Raw genomic sequence first — 14655 nt, forward strand, 5'->3', positions numbered from 1 at the left:
TACATCCATAATGGTGAAGTATCCTGCCAGAGTGCAGGCACTTACGGATGTAAATGCAGAGGAGAGCGGGAAAGCAGACTGTTGACGAAGCCAAAACGATAAACAAGAAGTGAGGTCAGGAAACAAGTGAGGGTCGGTCAATCAGCAAACAACGTAGAGAAGATGAGACAAAGGGTGTAAACGAAGGAAGGATAGCAAAGGACAGAAAATTGAGAGGCTGATAGAAAAATGCAAGGCTTGGTATGAATGGGGTGAATACAGAACGATACTTGATGTTGGAGTGGAGTGTGAGTGTGGTTTAAGTAGGAGAGGGGCTAATTGAGGAAATGAGTGTCAGATGTAGTTAATATTCAGGAAACAGAAGGCGCTATGAGTCTTGGGGATTGTAGTCTTGAATGTCCATGTTTGTAGTTCGAGTCTCGACAGCAGGTTTACTGACACTAAAGAAGCACTCAAATTTAAATGACGTGAATTATATGAAATAAGTGGACAGTGTCTCTTTATGTCACATCTTTAAAATTTATAAATGATAAAAACTCATTTCCTCTAAACAAAATAAAAATGTAATTTATGAAATCTCTCTGCTCTGCTGTCACTGAACCAACACCAGGAAGGTGTTCTTCTTTGTCAGTTTGATCATCTTGATCCCAGGCTTAAGAAGGAACACAGTACAGAAATAAATATCAGAAAAATATGCAGCTTTATTTCTCACAAAGTCAACAGAGATCATTAAAGGAGCAAAACTTTCAAAAAATAAACACAAAAGGCAAACATGATGAGTTTTCAGTGCTGGAGTCGCTGCATCTGGTGTTTTGTAGAGTAACACTGCCATCTCACGGCTGTCCTGCTTTAGTACTCATGCGTGCATGTGTGTGTGTGTGTGTGTGTCAGAAAGGAGAATTCATTCCAAGTTTGGTGTCAAATTGCAGCTTCTGCCTCTTCTGGTACCTCACCCTCATCCTGTAACACACACACACACACACACACACACACACACACACACACACAAATTCTCGTTGTTGAAACACATTATGAAAAACAAGAAAGAAAGAAGTAAATAAGGGATAGATAGATAGATAGATAGATAGATAGATAGATAGATAGATAGATAGATAGAGTGGTGCTTGAAAGTTTGTGAACCCTTTAGAATTTTCTATATTTCTGCATAAATATGACCAAAAACATCATCAGATTTTCACACAAGTCTTAAAAGTAGATAAAGAGAACCCAGTTAAACAAATGAGACAAAAATATTATACTTGATTATTCATTTATTGAGGAAAGTGATCCAATATTACACATCTGTGAGTGGCAAAGGTATGTGAAGCTTTGCTTTTAGTATCTGGTGTGACCCCCTTGTGCAGCAATAACTGCAATTAAACGTTTGCGGTAACTGTTGATCAGTCCTGCACACTGGCTTGGAGGAATTTTAGCCCGTTCCTCCGTACAGAACAGCTTCAACTCTGGGATGTTGGTGGGTTTCCTCACATGAACTGCTCGCTTCAGGTCCTTCCACAGCATTTCAATTGGATTAAGGTCAGCACTTTGACTTGGCCATTCCAAAACATTAACTTTATTCTTTTTTTAACCATTCTTTGGTAGAACGACTTGTGTGCTTAGGGTCGTTGTCTTGCTGCATGACCCACCTTCTCTTGAGATTCAGTTCATGGACAGATGTCCTGACATTTTCCTTTCGAATTTGCTGGTATAATTCAGAATTCATTGTTCCATCAATGATGGCAAGCCGTCCTGGCCCAGATGCAGCAAAACGGGCCCAAACCATGATACTACTACCACCATGTTTCACAGATGGGATAAGGTTCTTATGCTGGAATGCAGTGTTTTCCTTTCTCCAAACATAACGTTTCTCATTTAAACCAAAAAGTTCTATTTTGGTCTCATCCGTCCACAAAACATTTTTCCAATAGCCTTCTGGCTTGTCCACGTGATCTTTAGCAAACTGCAGACGAGCAGCAATGTTCTTTTTGGAGAGCAGTGGCTTTCTTCTTGCAACCCTGCCATGCACACCATTTTTGTTCAGTGTTCTCCTGATGGTGGACTCATGAACATTAACCTTAACCAATTTGAGAGAGGCCTTCAGTTGCTTAGAAGTTACCCTGGGGTCCTTTGTGACCTTGCCGACTATTACATGCCTTGCTCTTGGAGTGACTTTGTTGGTTGACCACTCCTGGGGAGGGTAACAATGGTCCTGAATTTCCTCCATTTGTACACAGTCTGTCTTACTGTGGATTGGTGGAGTCCAAACTCTTTAGAAATGGTTTTGTAACCTTTTCCATCCTGATGAGCATCAACAACGCTTTTTCTGAGGCCCTCAGAAATTTCCTTTGTTCGCGCCATGATACACTTCCACAAACATGTGTTGTGAAGATCAGACTTTGATAGATCCCTATTCTTTAAATAAAACAGGGTGCCCACTCACACCTGATTGTCATCCCATTGATTGAAAACACCTGACTCTAATTTCACCTTCAAATTAACTGCTAATCCTAGAGGTTCACATACTTTTGCCACTCACAGATATGTAATATTGGATCATTTTCCTCAATAAATAAATGATCAAGTATAATATTTTTGTCTCATTTGTTTAACTGGGTTCTCTTTATCTACTTTTAGGACTTGTGTGGAAAATCTGATGATGTTTTAGGTCATATTTATGCAGAAATATAGAAAATTCTATAGGGTTCACAAACTTTCAAGCACCACTGTAGATAGATAGATACCGAATTAAAGACAGACAAAGTGAAAGAAAGAAAGACCTACAGGCTGGTGAGGGATTGAGTGTTTATAGCTGCTGTAACATAAGTGAGAACAAGAACTAACTTGCTTTATGGACGTTACTGAGAGTAAACACGTAGCTACAAAAGGATAAAAGCTATCATCTGTTCGCAACAGGATTATTGAGTCAGTTATTACCTGATCTCATGCAGTTTTATTCCCTCATTAATAAACATGAGGGGGAGGAGCCAAAGAATTCCTAGCAACCAGGTTACCAGAGGTATATCACTGATGTGAAAAGTGTGGTGAGGGGTGGGGTCATGCCACAGGAGGCGGGAACCAGTTGCTATGGAAACACTCAGGAAGGGTCTGAACGTGACAGAAAAACTGCATAAGGCTGAAATGTAAATAAAATCTTAATCATGATAATTAAAAAGTCAACCGTTATGTTCTCTTTATATCCAAAAGACACAGGATTTAACTGATTACATGACAAAAACAAAAAACGTTTTGTTGCTGGTCTAGAAAAATCCATCAGACATCACTGTGGCAAACAGTCGAAAAAGACAAAAATTCAGTTTTGGCTAAAATGACAGTTTTCTGCTTAAACCTTAATTTCCTAAATATATCGTAACTATATTCCACCAGAACGATGTGTAAATTTTGTACGTATGTTTTACACTCTCTGAGTTTTCTCGTCTTTTCTGTGTTATGATTGTTACTCATCACACTTTACATGATCTGAATAAACTCTTGTCCAAATTCTAGAACAGTCTGTGTGTGTGAAAAGTAGAAAGACGTCTGAATCCCGGCTACATAAGAGTAATTTCCTCACACAGCATTCATCAGGTTGCAGCTACGAGATGTAACAAAATGGATATAACCCTCATCAATTCAGTTTGTATTCAGGATCAAAAACATCCACAACGCTCCTGCGATGGTGTCAGAATTAAATTGTTAAATACGAATCATTTTTCCTTCAATGTTTATTTTTTCCAGACCAGAAAACAATTATATTACAATATTCAGTGTGTGAACATCAAAAATATTTCAGAAATGTACTGAGACTCACAGCGTACAGACAACAGCACACCAGCTTTTGTTGCTCAGAGGGTTTTGCTTCCACAAAGGCGCTGACCGATGTACATGACTCACAGATGCGCACACTCGTGAAACAAAATAATAGCAAAATATAAATAATCCACATTGAACATGCTCCACTTTGAGGTGGATTACTTTTCTTTAGCCACCAGTCTGGATGATTTCAACATTTAATTTTTTTAATAAACAGTATATCACACATTTTAACATTTTATAGTTTCATAGATTTCATGTTGTTTAATGTCTGAACTTTACAAAGCACCATGACAGTTATAAAGTGCTGACACAGGAGACTCCATCCATAATGTTATCGGAAATTGTCCGAACAAAAAATTTCACATACCATACTAGATGTTTTTTTTTCTTCATAATTATATATTTTTTTAAATCTATATAAAACCCTGTGAATGAGCTGTTACTATAGAAACGATAACATAGCCTATTCAAACAAGCGCATTAATGTTATAGGTAGAACTGCTGTTATACAAATAGATTAATGCACACTGTCAGACCAATCAGATTCAAGTATTCAGATTTCACAATTTTTTTTTGTGGTTAAAAATTGTGTGTCCAGGAATTCACAACCTTCAGAGAATTGTACAAAAATGGATAAAATCTGAGATTTGTTGTCTTTAATCTCATGTGGAACTGCACTGTCATTGTTTCATTTATGTCTTTTCTGAACTCTTTCACCAAGGCCATGGAGAATGACACTTTTATTCTCATGTTAACTTTAATGTGGCTGGATGAACAAAAAGTGCAACAAATATACAGTGGTGCTTGAAAGTTTGTGAAGCCTTTAGAATTTTCTATATTTCTGCATAAATATGATCTAAAACATCATCAGATTTTCACACAAGTCCTAAAAGTAGATAAAGAGAACCCAGTTAAACAAATGAGACAAAAATATTATACATGGTCATTTATTTATTGAGGAAAATGATCCAATATTACATATCTGTGAGTGGCAAAAGTATGTGAACCTCTAGGATTAGCAGTTAATTTGAAGGTGAAATTAGAGTCAGGTGTTTTCAATCAATGGGATGACAATCAGGTGTGAGTGGGCACCCTGTTTTATTTAAAGAACAGGGATCTATCAAAGTCTGATCTTCACAACACATGTTTGTGGAAGTGTATCATGGCACGAACAAAGGAGATTTCTGAGGACCTCAGAAAAAGTGTTGTTGATGCTCATCAGGCTGGAAAAGGTCACAAAACCATCTCTAAAGAGTTTGGACTCCACCAATCCACAGTCAGACAGATTGTGTACAAATGGAGGAAATTCAAGACCATTGTTACCCTCCCCAGGAGTGGTGACCAACAAAGATCACTCCAAGAGCAAGGCGTGTAATAGTCGGTGAGGTCACAAAGGACCCCAGGGTAACTTCGAAGCAACTGAAGGCCTCTCTCACATTGGCTAATGTTAATGTTCATGAGTCCACCATCAGGAGAACACTGAACAACAATGGTGTGCATGGCAGGGTTGCAAGGAGAAAGCCACTACTCTCCAAAAAGAACATTGCTGCTCGTCTGCAGATTGCTAAAGATCATGTGGACAAGCCAGAAGGCTACTGGAAAAATGTTTTGTGGATGGATGAGACCAAAATAGAACTTTTTGGTTTAAATGAGAAGTGTTACGGTATGTTTGGAGAAAGGAAAACACTGCATTCCAGCATAAGAACCTTATCCCATCTGTGAAACATGATGGTGGTAGTATCATGGTTTGGGCCTGTTTTGCTGCATCTGGGCCAGAACGGCTTGCCATCATTGATGGAACAATGAATTCTGAATTATATAAGTGAATTCTAAAGGAAAATGTCAGGACATCTGTCCATGAACTGAATCTCAAGAGAAGGTGGGTCATGCAGCAAGACAGCGACCCTAAGCACACAAGTCGTTCTACCAAAGAATGGTTAAAGAAGAATAAAGTTAATGTTTTGGAATGGCCAAGTCAAAGTCTTGACCATAATCCAATCGAAATGTTGTGGAAGGACCTGAAGTGAGCAGTTCATGTGAGGAAACCCACCAACATCCCAGAGTTGAAGCTGTTCTGTATGGAGGAATGGGCTAAAATTCCTCCAAGCCGGTGTGCAGGACTGATCAACAGTTACCGCAAACGTTTAGTTGCAGTTATTGCTGCACAAGGGGGTCACACCAGATACTGAAAGCAAAGGTTCATATACTTTTGCCACTTGCAGATATGTAATATTGGATCATTTTCCTCAATAAATAAATGACCAAGTATAATATTTTTGTCTCATTTGTTTAACTGGGCTCTCTTTATCTACTTTTAGGACTTATGTGAAAATCTGATGATGTTTTAGGTCATATTTATGCAGAAATATAGAAAATTCTAAAGGGTTCACAAACTTTCAAGCACCACTGTAATTAGGAGCTACATTTTACTCACTGGCATATAGAAGAACGAGCAAGGCAATGACTTTCTGTCCCAGAGAAAGACCATGCGAGTGTTTGCCGTACCAGTCTGGGGACCACACTGTAGAATTCCTGGTGAAAAAAAGAAAGAAAAGAAACGATGTTGGTAAATTTTGGCATTTTAATACAACTGAAAGCTTTACTTAGGTTTACTAAATAAATAAACAAATACTCATAATACATTGCAAAAAAAATCAATAATTTATTAATAATACATATAATTCTTCCAAATATTAAAATCTAGATCAAAATGCCTAACTGTATAAAATAACAAGCTTAAATAAAATGTAATTAAATTTAAAAATAAATAAATAAAATATAATCATACAGGAATATTAGATAAAAACGTTTTAAAAAATAGATAAAAAGGGATAAATGTATAAATTCATATGTTTTAAAATCTATATTCAAAAGTTATACATTTCTGTAAAGCTGCTTTGTGACAATGTCTAAAGAAATTCAATTGATTTGAATTGAAAAACAAAGTGAAAGCTGTAAAATAAAACAATTCACAAAATAAAAAGATAAAATAAAATGGTACCTGATGAATAGATCTTTCATATGAAATACAAATGTAAGTAAGAAAATTAGGAAATTAGAATAAGTAAGAAAACTCGTAAATGATTAAAACAAAAAAAAAGGGTCAATGAAGGAACTTGTGTTTAATCAGCAATGAAAGAAAAAAATACTTTAATTTTAATAGTTCATTCAGAGTTTTAAGCTTTTATGTTAAAAAATAATATTCTAAGAAAAGAATGATAAATGTAAATATATGTATATCACACGTACATGAGTAGAGCTGTTGGGTGACACAGTTTCTCAACCTCGTGATTTATTTCCAGGCAGAAAGCATGAAGTAAAAGTCCGAAGCATGTTAAACAGATGCACACAGTCAGGCCAAACTTCACCGAGAAACAGAGCATGAAGAAACGCAGCGTCTACAGGAGATGAAGTTTTTTTATTATTATTATTATTATTATTATTATTATTTTGTGTACTTTACAAGGTTAGATAAAACCTTTACACATAGCTATCACATTCATTACAAGCCCACATTTAATATATTTCTGTTTAAGTTTTCCAGTTCCAGAAACGTTTGAGTCTGTTTATATTTACTGATTAAAAATGCAAATGTATTCATTGTACTAGTACTATATGTGTTTCTTCTAAAGCCCATAGAACGCTTCACATGCTTTCTATGAAATTGGGCACAGTGATAGAGGACACTCTGAGCTCCCTACCCACCAATTTTGGTGCCAATCAAGAGCTGTAGCACCACCAACAGGGCAAACTTGGACATTTGCAATAGTAACTCTATAATGCAATGCTATTCAGTGGAAATGAGATTCCAGTTCACTCTCAATTCTTCTCCCCTCGTTTTTCTCCCCAATTTGGTCACTTGTCAAATCCCAACCAACTGGTGAGGGTGAACATGTACACTGTTCATGCTGCATCACAGCACAGTGTAACTCACTAGGACAGAAAGCCCTACCTACTCCCTTCCTCATACATGAGCTCACAAACTCATTTTTTTTAACCTTTTTGAGTCTTTTACATGATATAATAATAAATAATATAATTAATTCAACTTATATAGCATCTTTCTCACAACCAAGGTTGCTTTACAATTCTCATTCTCATCTCATCTCATTATCTGTAGCCGCTTTATCCTTCTACAGGGTCACAGGCAAGCTGGAGCCTATCCCAGCTGACTACGGGCGAAAGGCGGGGTACACCCTGGACAAGTCGCCAGGTCATCACAGGGCTGACACATAGACACAGACAACCATTCACACTCACATTCACACCTACGGTCAATTTAGAGTCACCAGTTAACCTAACCTGCATGTCTTTGGACTGTGGGGGAAACCGGAGCACCCGGAGGAAACCCACGCAGACACGGGGAGAACATGCAAACTCCACACAGAAAGGCCCTCGCCGGCCCCGGGGCTCGAACCCAGGACCTTCTTGCTGTGAGGCGACAGTGCTAACCACTACACCACCGTGCCGCCCTGCTTTACAATTACCAAAAAAAAAGCCTACCAAAAAAGGGTCAAGATGTAATTCCAGTGGCGTAGCTGCCCACAGTCCCACCAAAAGGTGCACAAAAGTATGTCCCACACTGCCTGCATAGCCACCGTGACACCACCAGGCAACACCGCCAAGAACACCACAACATGGATCCACAAACAGAGCACAGAAGCAAAAGTTTTGGAATGGCCCAGCCAAAGTCCAGACCTAAATCCAATTGAAAATCTGTGGGGTGACCTGAAGAGGTCTGTGCACAAGAGTTGCCCTCGCAATCTGACAGATTTGGAGCGCTTTTGCAAGGAAGAGTGGGCAAATATTGCCAAGTCTAGATGTGGCAGGCTGATCGACTCCGACCCAAAAAGACTGAATGCTGTAATTAAATCAAAAGGTGCTTCAACAAAGTATTAGTTTGAGGGTGTGCACACTTATGCAACCAGCTTATTGTTTTTTTTAATGTTTTCCCCCTAAATTGTTTTTCAATTGAATTGTATAGGTTATAGGTCACATTAAAGGTGGGAAAAGTTTTGAAATTATTTATCGTGGTCTCTCTCTCTTTTTTTTTACATCAGAAAAAAACTCTCATTTTAACAGGGTGTGTAAACTTTTTTATATCCACTGTTTAGGGTAGGTAATTAGGTAAAGCTAGACTGCCTTTCAGATTTTTCAAATGAAGGTCATAAAAATAATTTTCCCTGACAGCTAATTATTTTTGTTTAGTGGACTGAAAGTTACTGAATTCGAATCACAGACTTCCAATTTTATTAGTTTTTTTTTATACAACAATTAATGAATTTAGAGTCATGTGGCCCTAAATTCTCTGCTATTTTTTCCTGCTTCAACATGACACAATACAAGATACTACATCATACATCATGTGGTGGGCTTTCCCTGTTCACGCAAGGCACTGTGGGATACAAATTTGAAACAGGAGAGAAGGAGGATGCAAATGAAACGTGAAAGATCGACTATAGTAATAGAAAGCGAGAAGAAAAGACGTTATGTTGCGAAGGAAAGTAAATGCAGGACCAAACTAATAAATATCGGCGGTCAGCAAGCACCTCGGTGTGATCAGCTGTTCGTTTAGCGACAGAATGATGGAACTGTCAGTGCACGGTCAAGGTAAACCTGTAGATGGCAGTAATGCAACACTATGGATGCCAGCTGCTGTAAAACCCAAAAGAAGAAGACGAAGGTAAGCGTGTGCATGCGAACACCAGATTTCTTCTGTCTGCTTGGCTGCGCGAAATGAGCAATTTCCTGCACATTATTTGCTTTAATCCCCTCAAATTAAAAAACTTCCCAGCTACAAAATGGCCTGATATTTTGCGAGATATTACAGAAATAAACATATATCACATTGACCAAATTTCAGAGGGAACTAAATTTCACCAATTTTATGAACTCGAAAGGCCATCTAGTTTTAATAGTTAGTAAGTAGTTTGTGTTTAATATGTAAAGATGGGGAAACATGCAGTAGCTAGTAATTATAAGTATATGATACTGTAAGTACTTAGTGTTTAATATATGGTAGCTAGTAATATTAGGGAAGTATAGAGTAGTTCATAAGTAGTTAGTAGTTAGTTTTTTAATATGTAAAGGTGGGGGTAAGTAGCTGGTATTTAATAGGTATCCTGGTAGTTAGTGATAATAGGTGAGTATGGGGTAAGTAGTCAGTGTTTAATATGTAAAGATGGGGTGAGTAAAGAGTATGATGGTCTATCAGATATGTGCTTCTTTCTGTACTGTCAAATAAAATACTGCCTGTATTTCCTTTTTACCTTCTTTGGTAGGAATCTCAGATTCTTTCCGGTAGGAACCTTCATGATGGAGTTGTCAGATGGTTTTCCCAGTAGTGACACACTGGACAGATGTGAAGTCATGAAACAGATGTTCCACACATGAATAGGACATGTTTTTTCCCTGAAAATGAATCTATTCTGAGCAGAAACGTTCTACATTCATGAGATTATTGTAGCTTAAGCACTGTTCAAGAAAAATATAAATAGCAACAGTTAATGATAAATTAAATGTGACTCATAAATACACTAATTCGCATTACTGCCTTCTGTCTTCTACAGATTGATCCGAGAGTCAGGATTGGCTAATGAAATAAACACAGATCTCATACTTATCCAAATATTTTACTCAGAAATAAATTATTCATAAATTTTAGGAAATGTTAAACTGAAATCTGGATCAGGATACTGTTTATACACCAACTGTGTTTTCTAGAATTAGTGGTGTGTGTGTGTGTGTGTGTGTGTGTGTGTGTGTGTGTGTGTGTGTGTACCTGAGCAATGGGTAATAACAACATGAGAGAAGGAGAACATCACTGGTAGCCAGAGGAGGAGGCAGTTGGCACATACATGCCAGCATCTACAATAACACACACACACAAACGGCAGGCAATTTTTGCTTTGTTGATTTATGGATGGATGATGATGATAATACTCCTTTGATGTTCCGGTATTTTGACTGTCTACGTTACAGATAGCATGCGACATCACTACGTTTTTGTGGAATATTAAAACTGTAATTATTTAGAGGTGTTCAGTATCTGTAGAGTTATTTTGGGGTGTTCGGTACCTGTAGAATTATTTTGGGGTGTTCAATACTTGTAGAATTATTTTGTGGTGTTCGGTACCTGTAGAATTATTTTGGGGTGTTCGGTACCTGGAGAATTATTTTGGGGTGTTCGGTTGGCATCCTCAAAAGATTGGGGGGGGTGTCTGTCAGTAAGTCTGCTGAGAACACACAAACTGCAAACATGGACACTCAGAACTACAATCCCCAAGAACCACAGCACCCTCTGTCACCTGAGTATTAATTACAGCTGTCACGCATTCCCCTAATCAGCACTCCACCTATTAAAGCCACTTTCACACAACACTCCAATGCGAAGTATCATTCTGTTTACCCAGTGCATACCAAGCCTTGTATTCTCTGTTTGACGCTCTAGTTTCTGACCTTTGCTTGCTTGTTTCTACTACGCTATTTGTCGCGCCCATTCTACGTTGTTTGACGATCACCTGACCTTCACTTGTTTCCTGACCTCGCTTCTGTCTATCTTTTTGGTTTTGTCAGCCATCTACTTCCCCGCTCTCCTCTGCACCTACATCTGTAAGTGCCTGCACTCTGACAAATTATTTTGGGGTGTTCGGCACCTGTAGAATTATTGTGGGGTGTTCGGTACCTTTAGAATTATTGTGGGGTGTTCGGCACCTGTGGAGTTATTGTGAGGTGTTCGGCACCTGTGGAGTTATTGTGGGGTGTTTGGCACCTGTGGAATTATCGTGGGGTGTTCGGCACCTGTGGAGTTATTGTGGGGTGTTCGGCACCTGTGGAGTTATTGTGGGGTGTTCGGCACCTGTGGAGTTATCGTGGGGTGTTCGGCACCTGTGGAGTTATCGTGGGGTGTTCGGCACCTGTGGAGTTATCGTGGGGTGTTCGGCACCTGTGGAGTTATCGTGGGGTGTTCGGCACCTGTGGAGTTATCGTGGGGTGTTCGGCACCTGTGGAGTTATCGTGGGGTGTTCGGCACCTGTGGAGTTATCGTGGGGTGTTCGGCACCTGTGGAGTTATCGTGGGGTGTTCGGCACCTGTGGAGTTATCGTGGGGTGTTCGGCACCTGTGGAGTTATCGTGGGGTGTTCGGCACCTGTGGAGTTATCGTGGGGTGTTCGGCACCTGTGGAGTTATCGTGGGGTGTTCGGCACCTGTGGAGTTATCGTGGGGTGTTCGGCACCTGTGGAATTATCGTGGGGTGTTCGGCACCTGTGGAGTTATCGTGGGGTGTTCGGCACCTGTGGAGTTATCGTGGGGTGTTCGGCACCTGTGGAGTTATCGTGGGGTGTTCGGCACCTGTGGAGGTATCGTGGGGTGTTCGGCACCTGTGGAGTTATTGTGGGGTGTTCGGCACCTGTGGAATTATTGTGGGGTGTTCAGTACCTGGAGAAGAACGAGCGACAGCTGAGACTGAAGCAAAAACAGGAAACACTTCCTGATCCCAGCTGTGGTATGGCGAGCCTGTGGTACACATTACACTGTTCATCTGACAGTAACATTCCTGCTTTAGTACTCTGTGTGTGTGTGTGTTTGTACCTGTCTGATCAGTCTGATGATGGCATTGTTGTCCTGTTGGTGCAGCTGCACAGTGGAGGCTAACCCACAGATGGCGCTGGAGAGCTGACTCAGACTCACAGCGCTCTGTTGGCTCTGAGTTCTCGGGTGGGTGTCGTTATTTGACGGACAGCACATGGGGACAAGTGGCTCTAGAGCGATGCTGCGGGCGTGTGAAGGAGAAGAAAGAGAAGCTAAAAGTTAGAGGGACATCAGGAGTCTGTGATCAAAGAAAAGGTGAATAAAGACGTCACATGACCTGATGTCACTCTGAAGGAAGATGGTGTTGTTGTTGATGTTCTGGCTGCTGCCAAGGCAACACACAACTTCTCCGTACTCCTGCATGATACATACCATCTCACACTCAGCTACAACACACACACACAAACACACACACACACACACACACACACACACACACACACACACACACACACACACACACTATGTGATGTTTATGTAAAATTAATATTCTAATACAGAAATAGATTTGTGTGTGTACTCTGAGATGTGCAGTCTGTGAATAAAGGGACCAGCAGTGGGACGTTATCGATGTTCTCTAGGTGAGGACGGACGTTCTCGATACCTTTGGGCAGCTTAGCCTGAAAAACACCCAAAATACCAACTAGGTACAACGTGTGTGTGTGTGTTTGTGCGTGTGTGCGTGTGTGTGTGTGTGTGGTACCCTGTTCAAATCTTCAGTCAGAAACGTGCTTTCATGCTCCATCGACCTTGACTCTGCCTCCTCTCTCACACACTCCCCAATCAGATGAGATTCCTCTGAAAATGATTCAAATAAAAAAGCTTTTTAAAAAAAATAATCAATCAATTAAACATAGCTCAAAGGATCTTTTCCGGTCAAAATGTCCCTTTTATCTTTTCCCCACAGGATCGTTATTCAAGGAAGGAGGAAATATGACTACAAATAATAATTGGTATATTAGGGCTACTGTATGTTAAAAATTGTATGTTCATTGTATGTTTTTCAGATTTCAGGCGTTATTTTGTCCCATTCTTCCTGCAAACAGGTCTTAAGATGTGCTACAGTACACGGTCGTCGCTGTCATATTTTTCATTTCTAAATTCTCCACACATTCTCTATTGGACAGACGGGACACACCTTCTTCTTCCACAGCCATGCCTTTGTGATGTGTGTGGAATGTGATTTTGTATTGGTCATTTCCACAAAGTGTACAACTAGCTGTGTTTGATTTGAGACAAGATGACCCTGTTCAAATTCATGCACTACACAAGTAAGTGCACAGTGTGCACAGTACACAGTGTACACGGAAGGGTACTAAAGGAAGTATGTGAACTGAGACATGGTAATAAGTGTACAAGTGTGTAAGTGTATATGTGTAAGTGTGTAATTATAGAAGTATTGAGGTTTTTCACCCACGTGACCAAGTCATGTGAGGCCGCCATTTTGGACGTCACGGCTCGAATCAGTTTGAATGCGAGGAAGGCGACAAAAGAAAAACATAAAAGAAAAAGGAGCGAGATGCAGAAAACACCTTCACTATCCAGCGACGTAGGGCATTTACAGGGCGAGCAGAGGGAGAGGTATTTGCAAAAATTGAGGTTAGCAGGCTTAGAGAACGACGTTTACCTGCTTCCACCAGGATTGTTCACTGATGTACAGAAGTACACGAAGCCCTCGTCTTTACCTGACTTCGGCCCACATGATCTGTATACCTATGTCGTTAAAAACCCATCACCATACACAGGTATTGATCTGAAAGCGTATAAGAGTTTGGATGCCTACAAATATTTTGTGTCAGGCTGGGTAACATGCCTACATCAGCGGGTCGTCCCTGGAGCCGGTGGTCGCCATCTTATTACAGCTAAGGTTTGTTCACATTTTCATTTACTTTCGGTCCTCAGGATAAACAAAATGTTATTAAATGTCATTGAAATAACTTCTTAGTCTGTTGAGACATGGCCCGTTATAAATTTGCTGTTACCAGGCAATGACCAAGAACTGTATTATTAGGGTCGGTGTCTGTGTTGTAGCAGTGTACTAGCAGCTAGCTGTTAGCACTAGCTAATGTCAACAACATCATAGCTGGTATGTTACTGTAGCAATGTTTACGTTCAGTCATTTGGATGACTCTTGTCCAGGGTGTACCCCGCCTTTCGCCCGTAGTCAGCTGGGATAGGCTCCAGCTTGCCTGCGACCCTGTAGAAGGATAAAGCGGCTAGAGATAATGAGATGAGATGAGATTTGGATGAC

General features: G+C 39.9%; 1 protein-coding gene across 1 annotated transcript in view; it reads right to left on the reverse strand.

Annotated features, from left to right (window-relative positions):
- Positions 1-887: 887 nt before the first annotated feature.
- LOC132866649 (transmembrane protein 94-like) overlaps positions 888-14655 on the reverse strand; it is a 34925-nt gene continuing 21157 nt past the window's right edge. The window contains exons 15-26 of the mRNA XM_060899436.1: positions 13108-13202; positions 12925-13024; positions 12682-12790; positions 12405-12585; positions 12252-12329; positions 10595-10680; positions 10083-10164; positions 7063-7211; positions 6248-6345; positions 3809-3902; positions 2935-3105; positions 888-960 (exon numbers count right to left, since the gene is read on the reverse strand). Coding sequence (XP_060755419.1) covers positions 888-960; positions 2935-3105; positions 3809-3902; positions 6248-6345; positions 7063-7211; positions 10083-10164; positions 10595-10680; positions 12252-12329; positions 12405-12585; positions 12682-12790; positions 12925-13024; positions 13108-13202 — 1316 coding nt within the window. The remainder of the gene's footprint in view (positions 961-2934; positions 3106-3808; positions 3903-6247; positions 6346-7062; positions 7212-10082; positions 10165-10594; positions 10681-12251; positions 12330-12404; positions 12586-12681; positions 12791-12924; positions 13025-13107; positions 13203-14655) is intronic.

This window comes from Neoarius graeffei, chromosome 18 (genome assembly GCF_027579695.1).
Source record: "Neoarius graeffei isolate fNeoGra1 chromosome 18, fNeoGra1.pri, whole genome shotgun sequence".
Lineage (NCBI taxonomy): Eukaryota > Metazoa > Chordata > Actinopteri > Siluriformes > Ariidae > Neoarius > Neoarius graeffei.